Source organism: Ischnura elegans, chromosome 8, assembly GCF_921293095.1.
Source record: "Ischnura elegans chromosome 8, ioIscEleg1.1, whole genome shotgun sequence".
Classification (NCBI taxonomy): Eukaryota; Metazoa; Arthropoda; class Insecta; order Odonata; family Coenagrionidae; genus Ischnura; species Ischnura elegans.
In genome coordinates, this window is record NC_060253.1 from 114,172,263 (window position 1) to 114,190,461 (window position 18,199).

The following is an 18,199-nucleotide window of genomic DNA, read 5'->3' on the forward strand; positions in this document are numbered from 1 at the left end:
CCAGGGCATGGTTGTTTGTGTACGTTAACTGTTACATATGTTGAACACCCCGGTGTAAAATGGCCAATGAGAGCTGTATCCGGTGGTTTTAGAATAAAATAAAATAAAATAATACGGAGCACACAGGACCAGGGATATTCCGAAATTTAGATTTTTCCGGCGTTTAGATCACTTTTTTTAAAGTGAGCTATTTAAATAACCGCGCAACTACCGTCATGCCGCCGGTGATGAATAAAAAATTATTAATAGTCCGGAACAATTTTCCCTCCTTATGATTTTTACGCATTAAAAAAGCATTTTACCATGAAATTTTAGCATTAGTAGAATGAATCTAACGGGAATAGCTTCTCTGTCGGCATTTTTCCGCGAATTCAGCGCCGGGACCTTCGACTTACAAGCCGTGTGACTCATCTTCACGTAATTTTTTGCTTCCCCGTATCTGATAACAACACCGGACACTTTTGGTATTTCGATTTAATGGCGCTAAGCCATTTCTAAGTTGAAAGGGACTGCCTTATCACTCACGTCTTGAATTTGACTTCAATGATTACATGACGATTGACGCGAGTTATTCTCCGAGGGCATTAACTCCCGTTCCGTTAAAAATAAACGCTTGCCACGTAGCGGAGTTCAGCTTATAATTATTGAAGTTCCAATCATGTTTCATTTATTTTAATTTATTTATTTATTTCCATTACCCCATAAACAGCACTTTTACGGCCTTTACAATGGGGAATTAACAATTAACAATGAAGGACATTCACACACGCCCATGCCCTGGATAAGGGTAACTTACCCAGGCGGGACTCGAACCCGCGAGCTTCGGTTTGGCAGGCGAGGACTTTACCCCACCGCCACCGAGGCCGGCAAACCCACTCACAATGAGATACAAGTTGAGTCAGTTCTGATAAGTGCGCCGCGCAAGCAACTTTCCCTCGCCTCCATTCGCCCCGCAGATGTGGGGTTAGCCCGCGGAATGAGACAACGCATGCTGCTTTTACCATCGTGTTGAATCACCATCGACTTACGTCCATACTAGAAGTACGTCTATCTTTTTTGGATCTCCTTGGAAGCCAAAATTTTGGCACGGGAGGATTTTTTACGGCTCATTTCGCCGTTATATTTCGCGGGGGCGACGGAAAACATAGCGTTGGCAAAATTCTAGAAAACCTTCCGTTAGGGATGGATATTACGTAGTTTATAATTCCGGATTAATGACCATCTACTGTTATTACAATAAATATATAATAAACAGCGTCCATCAATAAGTCGAATAACAAACGAAATATGATAATGTTTATATCTCCGGCGATCATCTGTCTTAATCAAAAGTAGTTCCGCATACACGGCGATTGCCGTATGCTTTAGGTTTCGATATCCTTCTACGGCAAATTTTAACTAAGAGCGATATTCGCGTTCGTAAAGGAGCCTGAAATATTACTGAGAGGGGGTAAGGGGAAGCAATAATTAGATTCGCGATGTTTTTAGTGTCACGGTCAACAGCGCAACGTCATTTCAACCGTTCCTGTATTCATTTTTGCAAATCATTGAGACGAATAAATAACCTAACTTCATATTGCTCCAGTCGCTATTATTGCTATATCAGATTAAATACAGCTACGGTGATGCCTACATCGGCCAAACATCACGAGCACTGAAATACTGAGTCCAAGAGCACAGAAGTGCAGTAAAAAATAGACATTTCACCCAGTCAGCGGTGGCGGAACACCAATGGAGTGGACCGACACACAATATTGACTTTGACAACGCCTCTCTTTTGAACAAAGAAGGCCGCTACTACCAAAGAATAATCAGGGAGGCAATTGAAATCACCAAAACACAAAGAACTTCAACCGTGAAGACGGCTACCACCTCGCCAGCGTGTGGAAAAGGGTCTTCAAAGATCCTGACCAATCAGGGCACACCTCCACAAAAAAGGCGCCAACGGGGTGTGTATAAGATGAACAACTTTCTGCATCGACACTTCAGTGAACTTGAGGAAGCCAACAGGAACGTTGGCGAAATATTGTCCAACAAAATGGATAAACATGGAAGAATACCCGGAAAAATCACCAGATATCAGTAAACTCACATCAAACTTAGAGAAACATGTAGTTTTGAAGGATAATACCTGGTTAATTCTCAACATCTGTCTTGCCGAGTAATTTCGATTGCTCTAAGGGCCTGATTCAAAAATCATCTTCAGACGCTGTTATGAGGATTATTGCAACTGAAAATTATTATGGTGTTAAACCCTGTGGTTGAAATCTACGCCGTGATTATTATATTATGGTGATGAGAATCCCCCAACTGTAGTTCAATTTCATGAGAAGATGCACGCTATGTGCCTGTCGTGTTTTGCCTTAAAATTTTCCACGGCTGAAATTCTACTGCAATATTCCTACGAGGGCATTTAAACAAAATTGTAGCATAGCAGTGCATCGGCATATGCGAAGACAGGAACGGAACTCTTTCCACTCCCTCTTATAGGACTTTGCGTTCATGAAAGCATCGATTTCAAATTTCGGATTCAGATTCAATTTCTTCAATGAATTTGGATTCGGAGTATAAGGTGAAGGGCTTTATCCGTGGATATTTGGATCCGAGGTATCTGATCCGACCATCCCTAGTAAGCATCATAAGGTTAAGACTACAAGTGGATACCTACTTAATTCCAAGAATCATACATATCGTGCAAATTTAGCTGAAAAATAACGTGTAAATTTTTAGTATTGAAAGTGGAAATTTTGATTCCTGTTGAAAGTCCACGCAAACGTCTCCAACACCATGCAATAGGATAAAAAAAAATGCAGCAAATTTTTTTTTTCTTTAGCTCCGAAGCTCAAAATAAGGGTTCGTCTCTTACACTCATTTCTACGGTAACACGCAAACAAGATTATTTAAATCCCAAAATTTCATCTTAATTTTGCAGTGCCTGCTCCATGAATTGACCCAACTTCCTAGCATTGTAATTAACCAAAAAGATGAGCTCGAGGTATACATTTGGCTAAAGAAATACCTCAACCACGGTGCCTAATAAACTATTCATTAGTATGCCAACAAACGGCAGAAGGAGAAGCTTGTAGCTAAGAGCCATAGCATTTTCTTGCATAGCATTTTCATGGAGCAGGCACTGCATTTTCACTTATCAGAGGAAGGCAAGGAAATTAGAATTATGAGAAAATTAAATCAATTAATGGTAATGTTGTCACTGAGTGTCAGGACACTGTTAATGAATTTAGTTCTCATTATGGTAAAGTTATTCAATCACTGACCCAGAACACTTATTTACAAAGTGATACGGATAAATATAAAGAAATGTTTCCAACCTTCAATTTAAGTAAATTTAAGGGACTCTTTGTATTTTGTTACAGCTAATGTGAAGGAGATAAGCAGCATCATTAAGGAATTAAAGTCTAAAAAATCTAAAGGTGTTGATAATATTTCTGCACACATTATTAAAGCAGTTGCAAATATTTCGCAGGTCCTTGCTCACATTGTTAATTTAAGCACGTATACAGGAATATTTCCTTAACAGTTGAAAACTACGATAGTGATACCCATTTTTGAAAGAAGTGATAAAGTGATTGTAAACAATTAAGACCAATACCTTTATTATCTGTATTTTCTAAAATAATTGAAAAAGTTGTTAAAGTTCCACTTCTTAAATTTCTAAATAAGCAGAGTTTTTTCAATTATAACCAATTCGGATTTATAAGGGGTAAAAGTACAGAAGATGCCTTTTTAAAATTCTGTTCAGAGCTGAACAATGGGATGAATAAGAACTGTAGAGTTGCTGACTTGTTTGTGGACATAACCAAAGCATTCGACTCTGTTAATCTGAAGACACTAATGAAGTGATTATGGGAAGCGGGTATGCGTGGAACTGCATATGATAGGTTTCAAAGTTATCTTTGTGATTGAGATAAATGTGTGCATCTCAAAAATGATTAAAGTGAAAAGATCCGACTCACCTGTGGTGTGCTACAGGGTTCTGTGTAGGGCCCCATACTGTTTGTAATACGTGTAAAGTGTGAAGTGATTATGGGAAGCGGGTATGCGTGGAACTGCATATGATAGGTTTCAAAGTTATCTTTGTGATCGAGATAAATGTGTGCATCTCAAAAATGATTAAAGTGAAAAGATCCGACTCACCTGTGGTGTGCTACAGGGTTCTGTGTAGGGCCCCATACTGTTTGTAATACGTGTAAACAATTTCTGTGCTGGCAGGTTTAAAGGTCAATTAATATCGTTTGCAGACTACACAGCACTAAGTTACTCTGTTAATAGTGTTGATGATCTACATGAACACATACAAAGTGATCTTATAACACTCAACATATGGTTTTCGGTAAATTATATTTTGTTAAATGAAGAAGTGAAATATATCATGTTTAGTACGAGTAAAACATAAAGTATACTATTGTTTGAGCCATTCGTGCCTAATGTCACTGTTGGTCTCAGAAGGAACTACGAGAGGTGCAGCTACACCGATCGCCCGAGACAAGCAGCGATGTATTACTCGGCACTTGAATGGGAGCAGTCAACCAGTCAGGCAGTCACAAGCAGTCATTAGTCAGTCGCCAAGTCACCTGGGAGCCCCATTCCTCATTATTGGTCTTTTGCAACTTGAACTTTGTTCCAAGAAAATAAATGTTTAAGTTATCCGAATCAAGTCATTATGATATCGATATCTTGTCTACAGTTCTGACAGCAGTATCGTCCAAACACTATCAATGAGCCAATTCTATAAAAGATGACGTTACTTTCTGTGAAAAATGTATTTTGATAGAACAAGTTAGTTACATAAAATATTTGGGCATATACTTTGACCAAAATTGTAAATGGAAGTCTCACATAAATTAAGATTAGAAATGATCCCTAATGTCAGAAAATTCTACTTCCCGGGATAAATATGCCCTGAATCAGTGTTAAGAATGGTATATTATGCTCTTGTTAATTCAAGATTGCAATATGGAATAACCTTCTGGGGTGGAGCATATTTTACCAACATTAAACCATTGATAGTGGCACAAAATCTATCTATCTATCAGGGCTATCAGGGTAATAACGCGATCGTTTAGGAAAAGTCACTCATTTCCTCTTTTTAGAAAACTAGATATCCTCCCACTAAGGCATCTATTCATTTAAAAAGTCCTTCGAGTTTTTTTATAACTGTAGCGGTGAAAAGGCCAGACCCCAAACTTATTACATCAGATCTTGGAGAAACTTTAATATACCTAGGCCAACGACTGAAATTGATCGACAGTCATTTCAATACTTAGGGCCAAAATTATTAGGTGTGTTGCCAATCAATGCGGCAAAGAAAGAGACAAGAAAAGAACCCATATTTCTGAATCAAATTTACCTAAATTAGCCAAGTTATAGTGACCATTCCCATGCATGAGGATTTGTTTTGTATGAGTCTAGAGCATCTGTTGAGGCTGTGATAAAATGCATCACAGACTTGAAACTACCAAGAATTGTGTGGAATTCCCTTGTTCCTAAGGTGACCTTACTTATGACCCTGTTGAAATTGAAGTACAGTGAGATGTGTAAATTTGAAGCATCCTAAGATGTGTTGGCATAAAATTCTTGAGGCCAAAACCAACTACGTATTTCCACCAGTAAATCTATACCGTAGGTACTTTACAGAGAATCTCAAATATTACCAACAGATATTAAAGTAATACATATTTTGACCAAAACATAAGACTAGATGAAAATGGAATAAACGGCACGATACATAGTTAGAAAATGCACGGAAGAATGGAACATCCCAATGAACCGGAAAAATTGAGGTATTCATGCATTATGAAAACCGATTGCTATCCTCCTGCATACCGAGCTGCTTTTACGTATTTTCCACCAGCGTTTATCAATCATTTGCGATAATATCATTAGGGTCATGTCAACAATTTAAGGCATATTATCTGAATGAGCAGCATGTAATAATCCATTTTTCTGATAACTGATTTATACAAGGTAAAAATCTTGTATTTTATCATCCTGATTGCATTTTTAATATCCGAAGAATTAATCATGCCACAATAACAATAGGAAAAGTTACACAAGAAAAACAGTATAAGAACAAGTGATGAGAATAACTAAATCCTCCACCAAAACAATGTTTACTGCATGAGTTCAGTGTATTTCCCAACTCGGAACACTTTAGGTACGGTTAATGACACACCTAACGACAGCAGAGCATGGGTGTCTTCATGCAGTGGCCAGCTCAGAGAAATGCTGCTTGATTTTTAAAGTCAAATTTTTATTTATTTTGATGATGAATGGAGAAAAAATAGGTATTTTGCAAGCTAATATTTCCATTTTAGCTGTTCAAAATAGTTTCATGGCAATATACAACCGATGCAAGTTCCCCATTACCAATACTGCCACCAAGGCATGAACTGGTGAACTATGTACTAATGTTTCAAGAAGACCCCTCCAATCTAGATCAGAATACAAATATTTCAGTTTGACTCTGAGGCCTGAAAGTTAAAGATCTCAACAGATACACTTAAAACACTTACCATAACTCATCGGCAAGAATGCTGTTCCGCAATCGTGTGCCATAAGGAATTTTCTTGGTGGGAAGCGAAGTGTCTGACTTGTAAGCATCCAAAAGCCAAGCACAGCGAAATGCAAAGTCAACCGACTTCCGACACCTGTAAACACAGTCCCTCTGTTATGAGTACAAATGAATGAACATAAAAATGAAAAATATACCCTATCATAAAAATGATAAATACTCAATTTGCATGAATGAATTAAAAATTGGAGGAATTTTAAACTCAAAAGAAATAAGGGAGAAAAACATGTTACAACAAGAAAGTTTTCAACTGTACCTGTGGAGGAGGTATGGGTGTATCGCTTCAGCAACATCTCGCATTTGAATGTACATAGTGACTAATTGTGGTAGGAAAAAATCCACTTCACTATCAGGAAAACTGAACATCTTGTTAGCTAGATAGAAAAAAAAGATATCACAATCACTTAATGGTATATATCACTACAAACTTAGATCATTCTCGCTTCATTCAACACAATATTACTGAGGTATAAAATTGACAACAAGATGAATTATGTACCTTCATTTCCCACACTGGGAATTACCTATAAGGCCTCAGTCATTAGATGTCAAACATTGAAAATTGTATTGTGCAACCTAAGAGTGCACATAGTGGATCAGAGCAACTTAATAAATAAATAAATATCCATATATATTAGAATGTTTACGCTTAAGGTGTCATGAAAGACTAAATTACCAAACTTAACTAGACAACAGAGGTTTTACAGTGATCCCAATGTAAACTATTTTCGTATCTAGCTAAATCGAATAGACTGGGCTGTAGACTACTCTGATAATACCCAAAATGCCAAATTTAAATCATTTTATAGTATTTTTCTGGATCTTTTCACTATTGCCTTTCCATTTGAACTCGTGAAACATACAAGTAATTCAAAGAAAGCCTGGGTCACAACAGAAATATGCAATACATCAATTTTATAAAAATCAATGTCATTACATATAATTAGAGATGGGTCAAATATCAGATTTCTCGAACTCGAATATCGAATTCAAATATTAAATCATTGCTCAAATATTCGAATACCTCGAATACTATAATTGGGCAAAGCCTATTAAACGTATGTTTCTTCTTCTATTTCACTTTGTGAATGTATAAATAAAAAGGTACACAGTGGAACCTCGATCTATCGTTTTTCAAGGGGATGGACGAAAAAAACGAGGAATGCGGGAATGTTAACTAGGTTGCCAATGCAGCAGGAAACCCAAGATTTTGGTGAGTAATTGTGATTTCCTTTAAAGGATTCAAACAGGAATTTAGCTGATTAATGGAATATTTTAATTTTATAGAATGGATGATTGGATTTCTGTCTGATGTATACATTCTTATCTACCAAACACCATTTCAGCAGCACGCCGATCTGATACTCGGCTTCATCCAACTTCTTATTTTCAACAGGTAGCTCGCTTTACCCCCACTCCTACTGTCAAGTGCTAGCAGACAATCCAAGGCGTTTTGCAAAATATAAGCACTTCTCCACCGGATTTTCTTCTTCTCCAATTATTATCACTCCATCCTTGGAAATTCTCATGAGATAAGCAGATGACTTCAAATTGCTAGCAGGGAGAAACCAAATATCCTGAGAAAATATCCCTTCGTCTGTGACTGTGACAGTGGAGATTTATGGCATAACCAGTGGCGGCTTGCCCATAAGGACTCTCGGACGCCGCCCCTCCCAAAGATTTGAAAAAGGAAAAATATTAAATACCCATTCAATTATAATTATACATCTAATGAATCAAAGTGTTTTCTTTCAATCGCATACATCGAAAATGTAGGAAAAACACGCAGAAATAGCGTGAGAAGTTCACATTTGTAGCTTCGGGGCAATATAGGAATATGCTGTTTTTACTATCGGATATAATCCTATACCTTTTTATGTCACGTATATGACAAATTATCCAATATGACAAATATCGTCATATTGGATAAATAAAATCCTTAGATATTATGTTTCCAATGAGATGTTGTTGTTATTTGACCTAAATCCACTATAAAATAGACATGCTTTACGGTTTGAAAGAAATAAGTCAAAGCGAAAATTTTCTCAGAAGAGCATGTATTTCACATTTTATCATTGACTTTAATTTTATCATTGCAGATTTAATTACAATAATTAATGGCTAATTATGAAATACTCAAGCATTTTGGGTGCAATGGAACATAAAGTTTCGTACTTTCATACATGGTTTGGTTTTTACAGTGTTTCGGCAACTACTGAATTTTTTAAAACTCTATGGCCAAATTCGTCCCTTCATGCTTCACGAATCTGCAATGAATGATATGGCCTAACTTTTTCTATGTTTATGGACGCGAATTGTATAGGAGTACGTCATCTATTGACTGATTCACTTCACTTTCTAGATGCGTCCCTGCTAGATACGATTTGAAGTCTACCAGTGAAATTTACTTCCGTTGCAATACCTGTACAATCTCCTGGCATTAGTGCAAACGCTGTCCAGTTAGTTGATAAGCTAGGACCTTTTTACCCCTGAATTCTAGTGCGGTAATTTGCATATGCATTATCAAGTAGGTCCACACCTCCCATGTACTATACATGTACATTTACTATATTCCCCAATAACACGAATAGTATTTTCTTTTATTAACATAGAATAGTATGTGAAATAGTATTTTCTTTTTTCTGCTGAAACTTTTCCCCATGCCAAATGGAAGCGAAAAACTTGTATTGCTGTCTACAGGGACAATCTATTTATCATTCCATCGAACAATACTAAGACCTACGGCTTTATCAAATGTTTGTTTTCATGTTCCTCTCGGTTTCACGTCGATGGTTTTATTATATTCTATCAGGCACTCCTCCGTTATATTTTCACGTATGGCTCCAGTGACAAATAATCCTTTTTCTTTCAAAACAATAAATAGTCTTCAAGATGAAAAGAAGTTATCGAAAAACATATGATGATTCGAGGGATCACGGATAACCTTGAGAAATTCCAGAATAACACTTGCTTCCAATCCTAAATTTCGATGGAAGTAATTTTCTATCGCCTGGTTGAACCCTAAAACCGTCTGAATAACATAAGCACCAAAGTTAAAAGCAAAATCTAAAAAGCTTGTTATAAAAGAACATTTATGCACTGTAGTGACCAAAGTAAGGTACCATTTGCTCATTATTTCAAAATTTATGCGCAAATATTCTGAATTGTAATAATTTTTAATTCAAGTCGTCAAATTGAGGTCATAATTTACAAATCTGTCATTTTTGTCCTGACAGGAATTGTCTGAAAAGTGTAGATTATTTTTTAGTAATCTAAATATATTTTCGTTTAATCATTTCCGAACCAAATCTACGCCTTATCATCTTCATTCACCCAATATCCTGTTGTGGAAGTCGGTGATATCGCTGAATCGTGAAGTAAGGAAGGACTAATTCGGATTGAATGTACAAAGTTTTGTGTTCCATTGCACCCGAAATGCTTTCATGTAATTCATAAATAGTCATTATTTGTTGTAATTCAATGTTGTGATAAAAATGTCAATTAAAAACTGGAAAATGCGTTATCTTCTATAAAAATATTCACTTTGACTCATTTCTTTCAAGCCGTAATGCATCTCTATTTTATATTGGATTTAGGTAAAATAATGCAGCATCTCAGCAGGAATTCAATGCTTAGAATTTTGAAAGAAATCGGCGTACTCTACAATGATCGTAGAATCATTCATAGTTTGTATAAAAACCAAGTAGCTGTGATCAAATGTGGACCAAACGGTGCAGAAGCTTAAAGCAGAAAGGGGTGAGACAAGGTTGTGCGCTTTCCCCCTTAATTTTTAATGTTTACATAGAGAAAGCCATCAACGAAATCAAGCAGAAAGCTTCGGGTGTCAATATCCACGGAGAAAAAATTAGTATGCAACGATTTGCTGACGACATAGCAGTCATAGCCGAGACAGAGAAGGATTTGAAGAAGACGTTGACAAACATGGAAAGGACAATGGCCAGATATCAGCTGAAAATCAACAAAAAGAAGACTAAGATATTAGTTTGCAGCAAAAGAGAGGAGGCTAAAACAAACATCAACCTAGGAAAGCATAAGCTTGAAGAGGTGAACGAGTTCTCTTACCTGGGAAGCCGAATTACCAGCGATGGACGGAGCAGGAAAGAAATACACAGTAGAATAGCGCAGGCGAAGAGGGCTTTCTACAAAAAGAAGAATCTTCTTACAGCTGAAAATATCAGCATAGAAGTAAGGAAACAATTCATCAGATGCTACATATGGAGTATGTTTCTCTATGGAAGCGAGGCTTGGACGTTGACAGCAGCAGAGATGTCAATAGTGGAAGCATTCGAAATGTGGTGCTACCGAAGAATGATGAAGATAAAATGGATTGACCGTGTGAGTAACGAGGAAGTGCTAAGGAGAGTGGGAGAAAAGAGAAACCTCCTAAAAACCTTATGCAGAAGAAGGGACAACTTAGTTGGCCACATTTTGAGGCACGATGGTCTGATGAAGACAATCGTTGAAGGACTAGTGGAAGGGAAAAAGGGCAAGGGACGGCACCGAATGAGTTATATAGGACAGGTTATAAAGGATGTAAAAGAGAAGAAATATGTAGCTATGAAAAGATTAGCGGATAGGAGAGAGAAATGGAGAGCTGCGTCAAACCAATCTTAGGATTGTTGACTAATGATGATGAATGCAGCATCCCATTGGAAATATAATATCTAAGAATTTTAATTATCAAATATGACGATATCTACCAAATAAGAGGCATAAAATGGCGTAGGATTATATGTGACAGTAAAAACGGCATAATCCTACGTGACGGAAATATGTGGTAATGCGGGTTGCATAACTGCCTATAGATACCTGTTTCGGCCAACGTTGCGAAAACGCAACATTATTTTCCGGATCTGATTTTCGCTTAATGTTGACTCCCTGACGAAATATAAGCTTTAACCCATTTATGCCGAAGGTTTGAAAAATACGAATTTTACCCTGATTTTTACATATTATAGATAAAAATACGTATGAAAACAATATCCGAAAGAAAAATCAATGTATCTCTTGCCAATTATTAATTACGAGGTGTTCCAAAAATGGAACACTAGGCAAATCCACTACCATTACGTACTCAATGATAACAAGCAAATCATTTGATTCAGACATTTATTTACTCACTATTAAGAGTGGTATTCAGGGGAACATCTAACATGAAAGGGTACATTGCATTTCTTACACTGTTAAGTGATATTTTTGTGACAATGGATACAACGAGTTTGCTTTTCTTGCTTTACAATCGTATGACTCATGCCGTCATGACGTGAGTCAAGGTTATATGGATGGTCTCACTTTCCTACCAGGCTCAGCGGTATTAACATATGTCTCTCCATAGTGAAAAGCCACACGGCGACGAAATTAAAGTAGATAAATTGGCTTCACATCTTTTATTTTATGCAATTGACAAGCATTTTGTAAAGCCAGGTCAAAACAGAATAACAGAGGGCACGAGTACCATTTCTTTCCACGGATCGATGCTCGATACTAGTCAATATTTTCATCAGCTCAGTCCACTACTTCCAAACACTAATTATAGGCCTTTATTAAATTTGGCTGAGTAACTTGTATCTTTTTTTCTGATTTTGAGAATAACGACTGACCTGTTGCAAAGGATTGATACCGCCACCAGAAGATGCAACAGTCACAACACTGCTATCATTCCATCTGCAAACAATATTGCCTTTGCCATCGATTCGGTAATCAAATGTTCCCTTATCTTTTTTTTCTTTAGGGTAGTATTAGGTACCAAAGGAGGTTTGTCAACGTGATCTTTTCTCGCTGTGCTTGTTGCTTGATGGCCCATTGAATGAAGTTTATCAAGGAGTGCAATTTTTGTGAAAAAGTTGTCGAACACAAATTGGTATTTACCAGGAGCCTGCGTTGTGAGTGCCTCATCAGTAAATTGCAAAACAATTGAGGCATCCAAACACCATATTCTTGGTATTTAGTGTCCGGGTTTTTTCCTTGATAAGGCTGAAACCAGCAAATGTTCAGTTGCTCTATGAGAGGTCGCAGCTTGGAAAATTTGTCCATATGGTTCAAGTTGGAATTGTCAGCAACATGCAAATTTTAAAATATTGTTTGAAATTGGTAACGTCTGATTGCATTAGTAGCTAGAGAATAATTTGAATCTGGTCTTTGCTTCAAAAACATACGCCGTCTCGGAACAGAGGCGTAGCCACTCAGGAAAATCATTCCCAAAAATCACCGACAGTCAGTTCAAGGTTTACGCCCTTACTTGCAGCATATAAATTGGAATAATTGATAATCATATCAATCACTTCAGTACCCAAAAAGAGTTCTAAATATTCTGTAGGGGTTTCCATTTTTGTGATTTGTTCTTCTGAAACTCTACTTCCTACTGGCTGGGCAGTCATATCGCCTTTCTTCCATTTGCGCACACTAAAAGGATAAAATTCCCATTTCTAAGACCGCTATACACGGTGAATGAACATGCAAATGATCATGTTGAATGATCAAGAGATCATTCATGGGATAACGCGGGAAAAATAGAACATGTTCTAGTATTCACTAAATGATCATGCGCAGTACTGTCCATTCGCGAATTTTTCCGTTATACACGGTGAATGAACATTCCCTGTGTGTAGCGAAGAAATCATCATCATTCAGCATGATCATACGCATTATCATTCACCGTGTACAGTCATCATCATCATTATAATCAGCCTTCTGACACGGAGAGGGAAAGGAATATAAGCATTACTCGGGAAAAACCCTCTAATGGCCGATACGGCAGGAGGGGGGGGGGGCTTTGAGCAGGACAAGTGCGTATCCCGAACACTTATGATAAACTTTCTGCTAAAAAGAAAAGGAGATGCATATTGGGTGCAAGCAGCCGCACTTCGCTCATCGATTAGTGTTCATGACGTCAATTTGACCCAGGGGCCTTGGTCCTGAATGGAAGAGTGCACAAGGTGACTCATATGTTTTCATCTCTCTGTTCACAATTGATCAGATATCGATGTATTTATTCTTTCACTGAAATGGAAACTGACTATAGCCAAGACATATCTTAGTTTCCCTCAGTCGCATAAAAGCTAATTGCTGACTTCTTTTAAAATTAAAGTGAATATTTCATGCGCCTGAATGCACAATGCACGCATGATAGTAGTGGATTTGCCTAGTGTTCCAAAAATGGAACACTGTTAAATAAAAGCCTATAACTAAAACAAAATACATTGTTTCAAAAATTTCTTCTTATAGCACTATAGGTTATCTATTACTGAACATGCAGGGAAAAATTTACAACATTTGGGCGTAATGGCAAAAAGTTATTAATATAACATTTGAGATGGTCTCAGAAAAACTGCCTTGAAAAAAAAGACCAATATATAGCAATACACTGACTGCGATGGGTTGGCCAAACTGACTGATTCTTTGCGCCCCGTAATAAAATATATCTTTATAAAGAGGTTCAGAAAGAAAAACCGTAGCATATTGCTGTAAAATGAGTCGTAATAATTAAATTAGAAAGTCGCGTCAGGTGTTCCAAAAATGGAACACTAGGCATAAATGGGTTAATATCTATTAATTGAAATTTTTACGTCCACATGGACGAATAAAAAACTTAATAATGGGAATAGTTACTCTTAGGAAAAATTATTTATCTTGCTTAACAGGAGACTCGAAAATTGACACATTTTGAGTATTTTTATAAGTATCTAAATACTTATTAAATGTCATCATAATCTCATTAAAAATCAGTTTACACTTATTTTTATTGAAAAAAGCGAATTCTACATTAATAAAATTCAATTGAAACATTTTTTTTGCATTTCTCAATAATGTTCCATTTTCGCAACGTTGGCCGTAAATGGGTTATATAAAGTCAGAGATACGTACGTCGTGTTTGGTCTTATTCTTTTATAAATTACACGCACATTTCTAATATTACAATCCAATCAAGGTGTAATATCAACTGCCAAAAGTCATTGTTAGACACCTTTTGGGCTAATAGATGACTCATGCAGCAGTTGACCTCCAGAAATGGGGAACTTCGAAGCAGGTAGGCAGGAAAAGGTCAGTGGGGGAGAAAGAGGGAAGGGTGAAACACGATTCTATTACTCTCCTGTAACTTGACATTTTCTTTTGAAGCTTTTCATTTATGGTCTTCCTAATACGAACCCTGCGTAAGCTGGGGCCTTTTGTTTGATTTCGGAGAGGCGGAAAGCGTTGGAGGAGGGGCCGAGGGCTGATGGATGGAGGGGGTAGCGGATTTTGGGAATTGTGCTACATAGTTACTATCCCACGGCACTGAGGTTCTCCTGGTGGGGGTTTTCGGATTTTTTCACCCGATCATTTTCAGTTCCCCACGTCGAACTCTTTTCACTGCTCTAATCCCCGAATTCGATGTAGTTCGTCAACTTGCCTAAAACGGCACTGCATGCACTAAACGACTCGAGTTCTCTACATTTTTCCAAGTCAACTACCAACAACGTGCATGCGACAGTGTAAGGTGCAAAATTCAAAGTATTCCAGATCGTTACTTAAGCATAAATATTCGAGATCTCGAATATCGAATACTTTCTAGTATTCAGGTATTTGAAGATACTATTCGCACATCTCTACATATAATGTCTTCCAAAGATGAAGCTATGCATCAGCAATACTCCCTTTTGAAAAAGAAGTACAGGCACTTAATAAAGAGGTCTATAAAGGAGTATAATGACCAACGAATAAAGAACGCTTCTACCTATTCTCAAGTGGCATGGGATATTATAAAGAACAACACCGGATACAATGTTGTTGATTTACCATCAGAAATTAGTGATGATTATGGTAGCAGCATAACTGATCTGATTGAAATATCTAATGCATTCAACCACTCCTTCCTAAAAATACCCAATCCTCTGGATATACATTATCCCTTACTTAATGATGCTTCAACGTCCAATGTCATGTCAAGTAAGTCACACGAAGTCACCATATGTGTCCTCAGGAAAGTATGCAGAATTTGAAGAGACATTGTTTGCCTTTTTTAGTGATTGCCACTGAAACAAACTCCCAAGAAATTTGGACCTCACACCAGGGCTCTTTGGGATAGTTGGGCAATTTCGAAAAGAGTTAAACCATTAGCTACCATGGTGAATGTGGAGAAGGGAAAGTAGATAATAACTTGGTTAGCAAGTGGCATCAAATTAATAAGTCAATCATTGAATTCTTTGCACCACAAAGCCGATGTAATACAGATGAAACAGGTCTCTCCTGGAAAGGTCTTCCGGACAGAACAATGCATCACAAAGGAAAGAAATGTCATGGAGCACAAAGAAGCAAGGAATGCCTGGCAGTACTTCTCAGCACAAACCAAGATGGTAGCAACAAATTGAAACCTGTTGTCATTGTTAAAGCTCTTAAGCCAAGCTGCTTTAAAAATATCAGAAAAATTTCCACTGCCAGAAAAGTATCATCCAAATTAGCAAGCATGGAAGTCTGTGGAACTTTAGTATGCAACAAGTTCTATATGTTGAGTGGAAATGTGGTGGAGGAAATCAAAACGTACTGCTAATTATTGACAATGCTACTGTTCATAAAGTGGATGGCCTTGAGCTGAAGAATTTTAAATTATTAATTTTAGAACCCAACACCATGAGCAAGACATGGACTTTACAAAAGTGTTTGACTAAGTGTTCTAATAATAAAGGGCAATTTTTATCCTAAAAACTACACTCCTCCAAAATACCAACTCTTGATTTTATACATTTTGAATTTACAGTTGCGGAGGAAGGATGGGGATGGGGAGGGATTTTGGGATGAAGAGAGGTAGATTTTGCCATTCTTACGAAAGGCCACTTTCTGGTGTCTGTTTGCAAGGTATGTTATTAACCAATGCAATGCAACTCCTCTGATATCCAATAGTTCACATTTTGCAAAATTGAGTTTTTAGTTGAATAAACTAAAAACTCAATTTTGGTACCTCCAACTGCGTAAATTCAAAGTTTTACTGTATTTCCCTTCGATTGAAAATTGGTGAAATGTTTTCAGAAGTTAAAAAACTTCCACCAACGGAAAAATAATTTGTAGGAGTGTCTACGGGGTCGTTTACTTCAGAATTGGCCTGATAATACCCTATTTTCAGCGTACATCAAAAACACCTGTTCACAGGAGAATGTTTGAGTTGATTAAATAGACTGAGAAGGTGAATTATTTTATGTTATTCTTTTCGCATGTTAATATGCGCAAACATTTCCTTTCTTATGCTCTTCATTCCTGAAATAAGAAACTCTGAACAAAAGGTTCCAACTGCATAAATTTTCTCCACTATTGCATCAACTTATCAGTGTGGAAATACGGATAATATTTCTTTGCCTCATTAAATGGAGCCCAATAAGTTTCACAGCTTAGTATCATCTCCTCCAACAAAATACTATCGGCGATATTATCTTTCAAATTGCCTTTGTGACAGTACCATATTGTGGAAGGCTGCAGAACTTCGTCAAAGGAATTATTGAGTCTCGCATTGCCGAATATAAAACCCTCTAAATGTCCATGCCTATATTCGTGCATATCTCCTCTCAAAATTTCACTAAAATCCCTGGAGGGTGAGTGATACTTCCCTGACGTTGTCTCACTGATAGACTTAATTACCTATTGTTAGAGGTCCGTGAAAGTGGTTTTATTTTTTGCTAAAATTCGTTTTAAAACCGTGTGATTTCGGTATTATAGAAAATCTTGGCGGTGCTATTATAATGCTACAATTTGCCCACGTTTATAGGCGTTTTATTATTTTATGGTACATGTTTCATGAATACTTATACTTTTATTAAGAATTTTGCATAACATTGAACACAATTTTGATTGTACAAAATTTCTGATACACTAAATGAAAGAAATGGTTCAATTATATTGGTTCAAGGTATATGAATGGTTCAAGCATGTAGTCTTGGTGAATACAATTGGCAAACGGCAAATTCCCACTACCTCATATGTACTTCGAGAGCCATTCCTGAATTTTTGGATTGTAAAGTTTCACTGCACTAAAGAAAGCCTTTAAAAATGCTTCTGTAGTAGCAACAACAAGCTCCTCCTTTGCTTTCTTTGACTGAGCGACTGTGTGTTCATATGATAGACGTTGCTTTGTGGGTCCCCTTTCTTTTGCACGTTTATGTATACATATCACTACTGATGTGCTTTAACAAAGTGCCATATCTTTCAAATGAAAATCTTTTATCGCAAACTTTGCACAGTAATACTCTGTCTTTCACATAAAATCCTTCTGTGCTGAATTCACTTGTCCTGGTATGAACAGTATCACTAGCTTTTGGCATTTTAAAATTCCTATCCTTTGTTCGATATTTAAAGCTGGAACTACAATAAAAAAACAGTACACCACAGAACACAACCTATCACGATGGCATTTTCAAACTGAGTGCTGGGTAGCTACGGTATAACCATAGTACTGTATAACTTACAAATTGGCCGAAATTTTTCATGTCGTGGGTTCCCTTTCGATACCCCTCACCCAGGTGTTCAGGGAAGGTAGGACAGCAGCTAGATATAACAAAATCGCATAGTTTTGATTACAGCTATTGCCAATCGGTCAGGAAAGGCAGTGAAAGAAGCACACAT

At 37.1% G+C, this 18,199-nt stretch overlaps 1 protein-coding gene across 2 annotated transcripts in view; it reads right to left on the reverse strand.

Moving 5' to 3' along the window:
- LOC124163613 (phosphatidylinositol 4-kinase beta) overlaps positions 1 to 18,199 on the reverse strand; it is a 176,795-nt gene that overhangs the window by 96,088 nt on the left and 62,508 nt on the right. For both annotated transcript variants that reach the window (XM_046540631.1, XM_046540632.1), the window contains exons 4-5: positions 6,849 to 6,966; positions 6,534 to 6,668 (exon numbers count right to left, since the gene is read on the reverse strand). In XM_046540631.1, the coding sequence (XP_046396587.1) occupies positions 6,534 to 6,668; positions 6,849 to 6,966 (253 nt within the window). The remainder of the gene's footprint in view (positions 1 to 6,533; positions 6,669 to 6,848; positions 6,967 to 18,199) is intronic.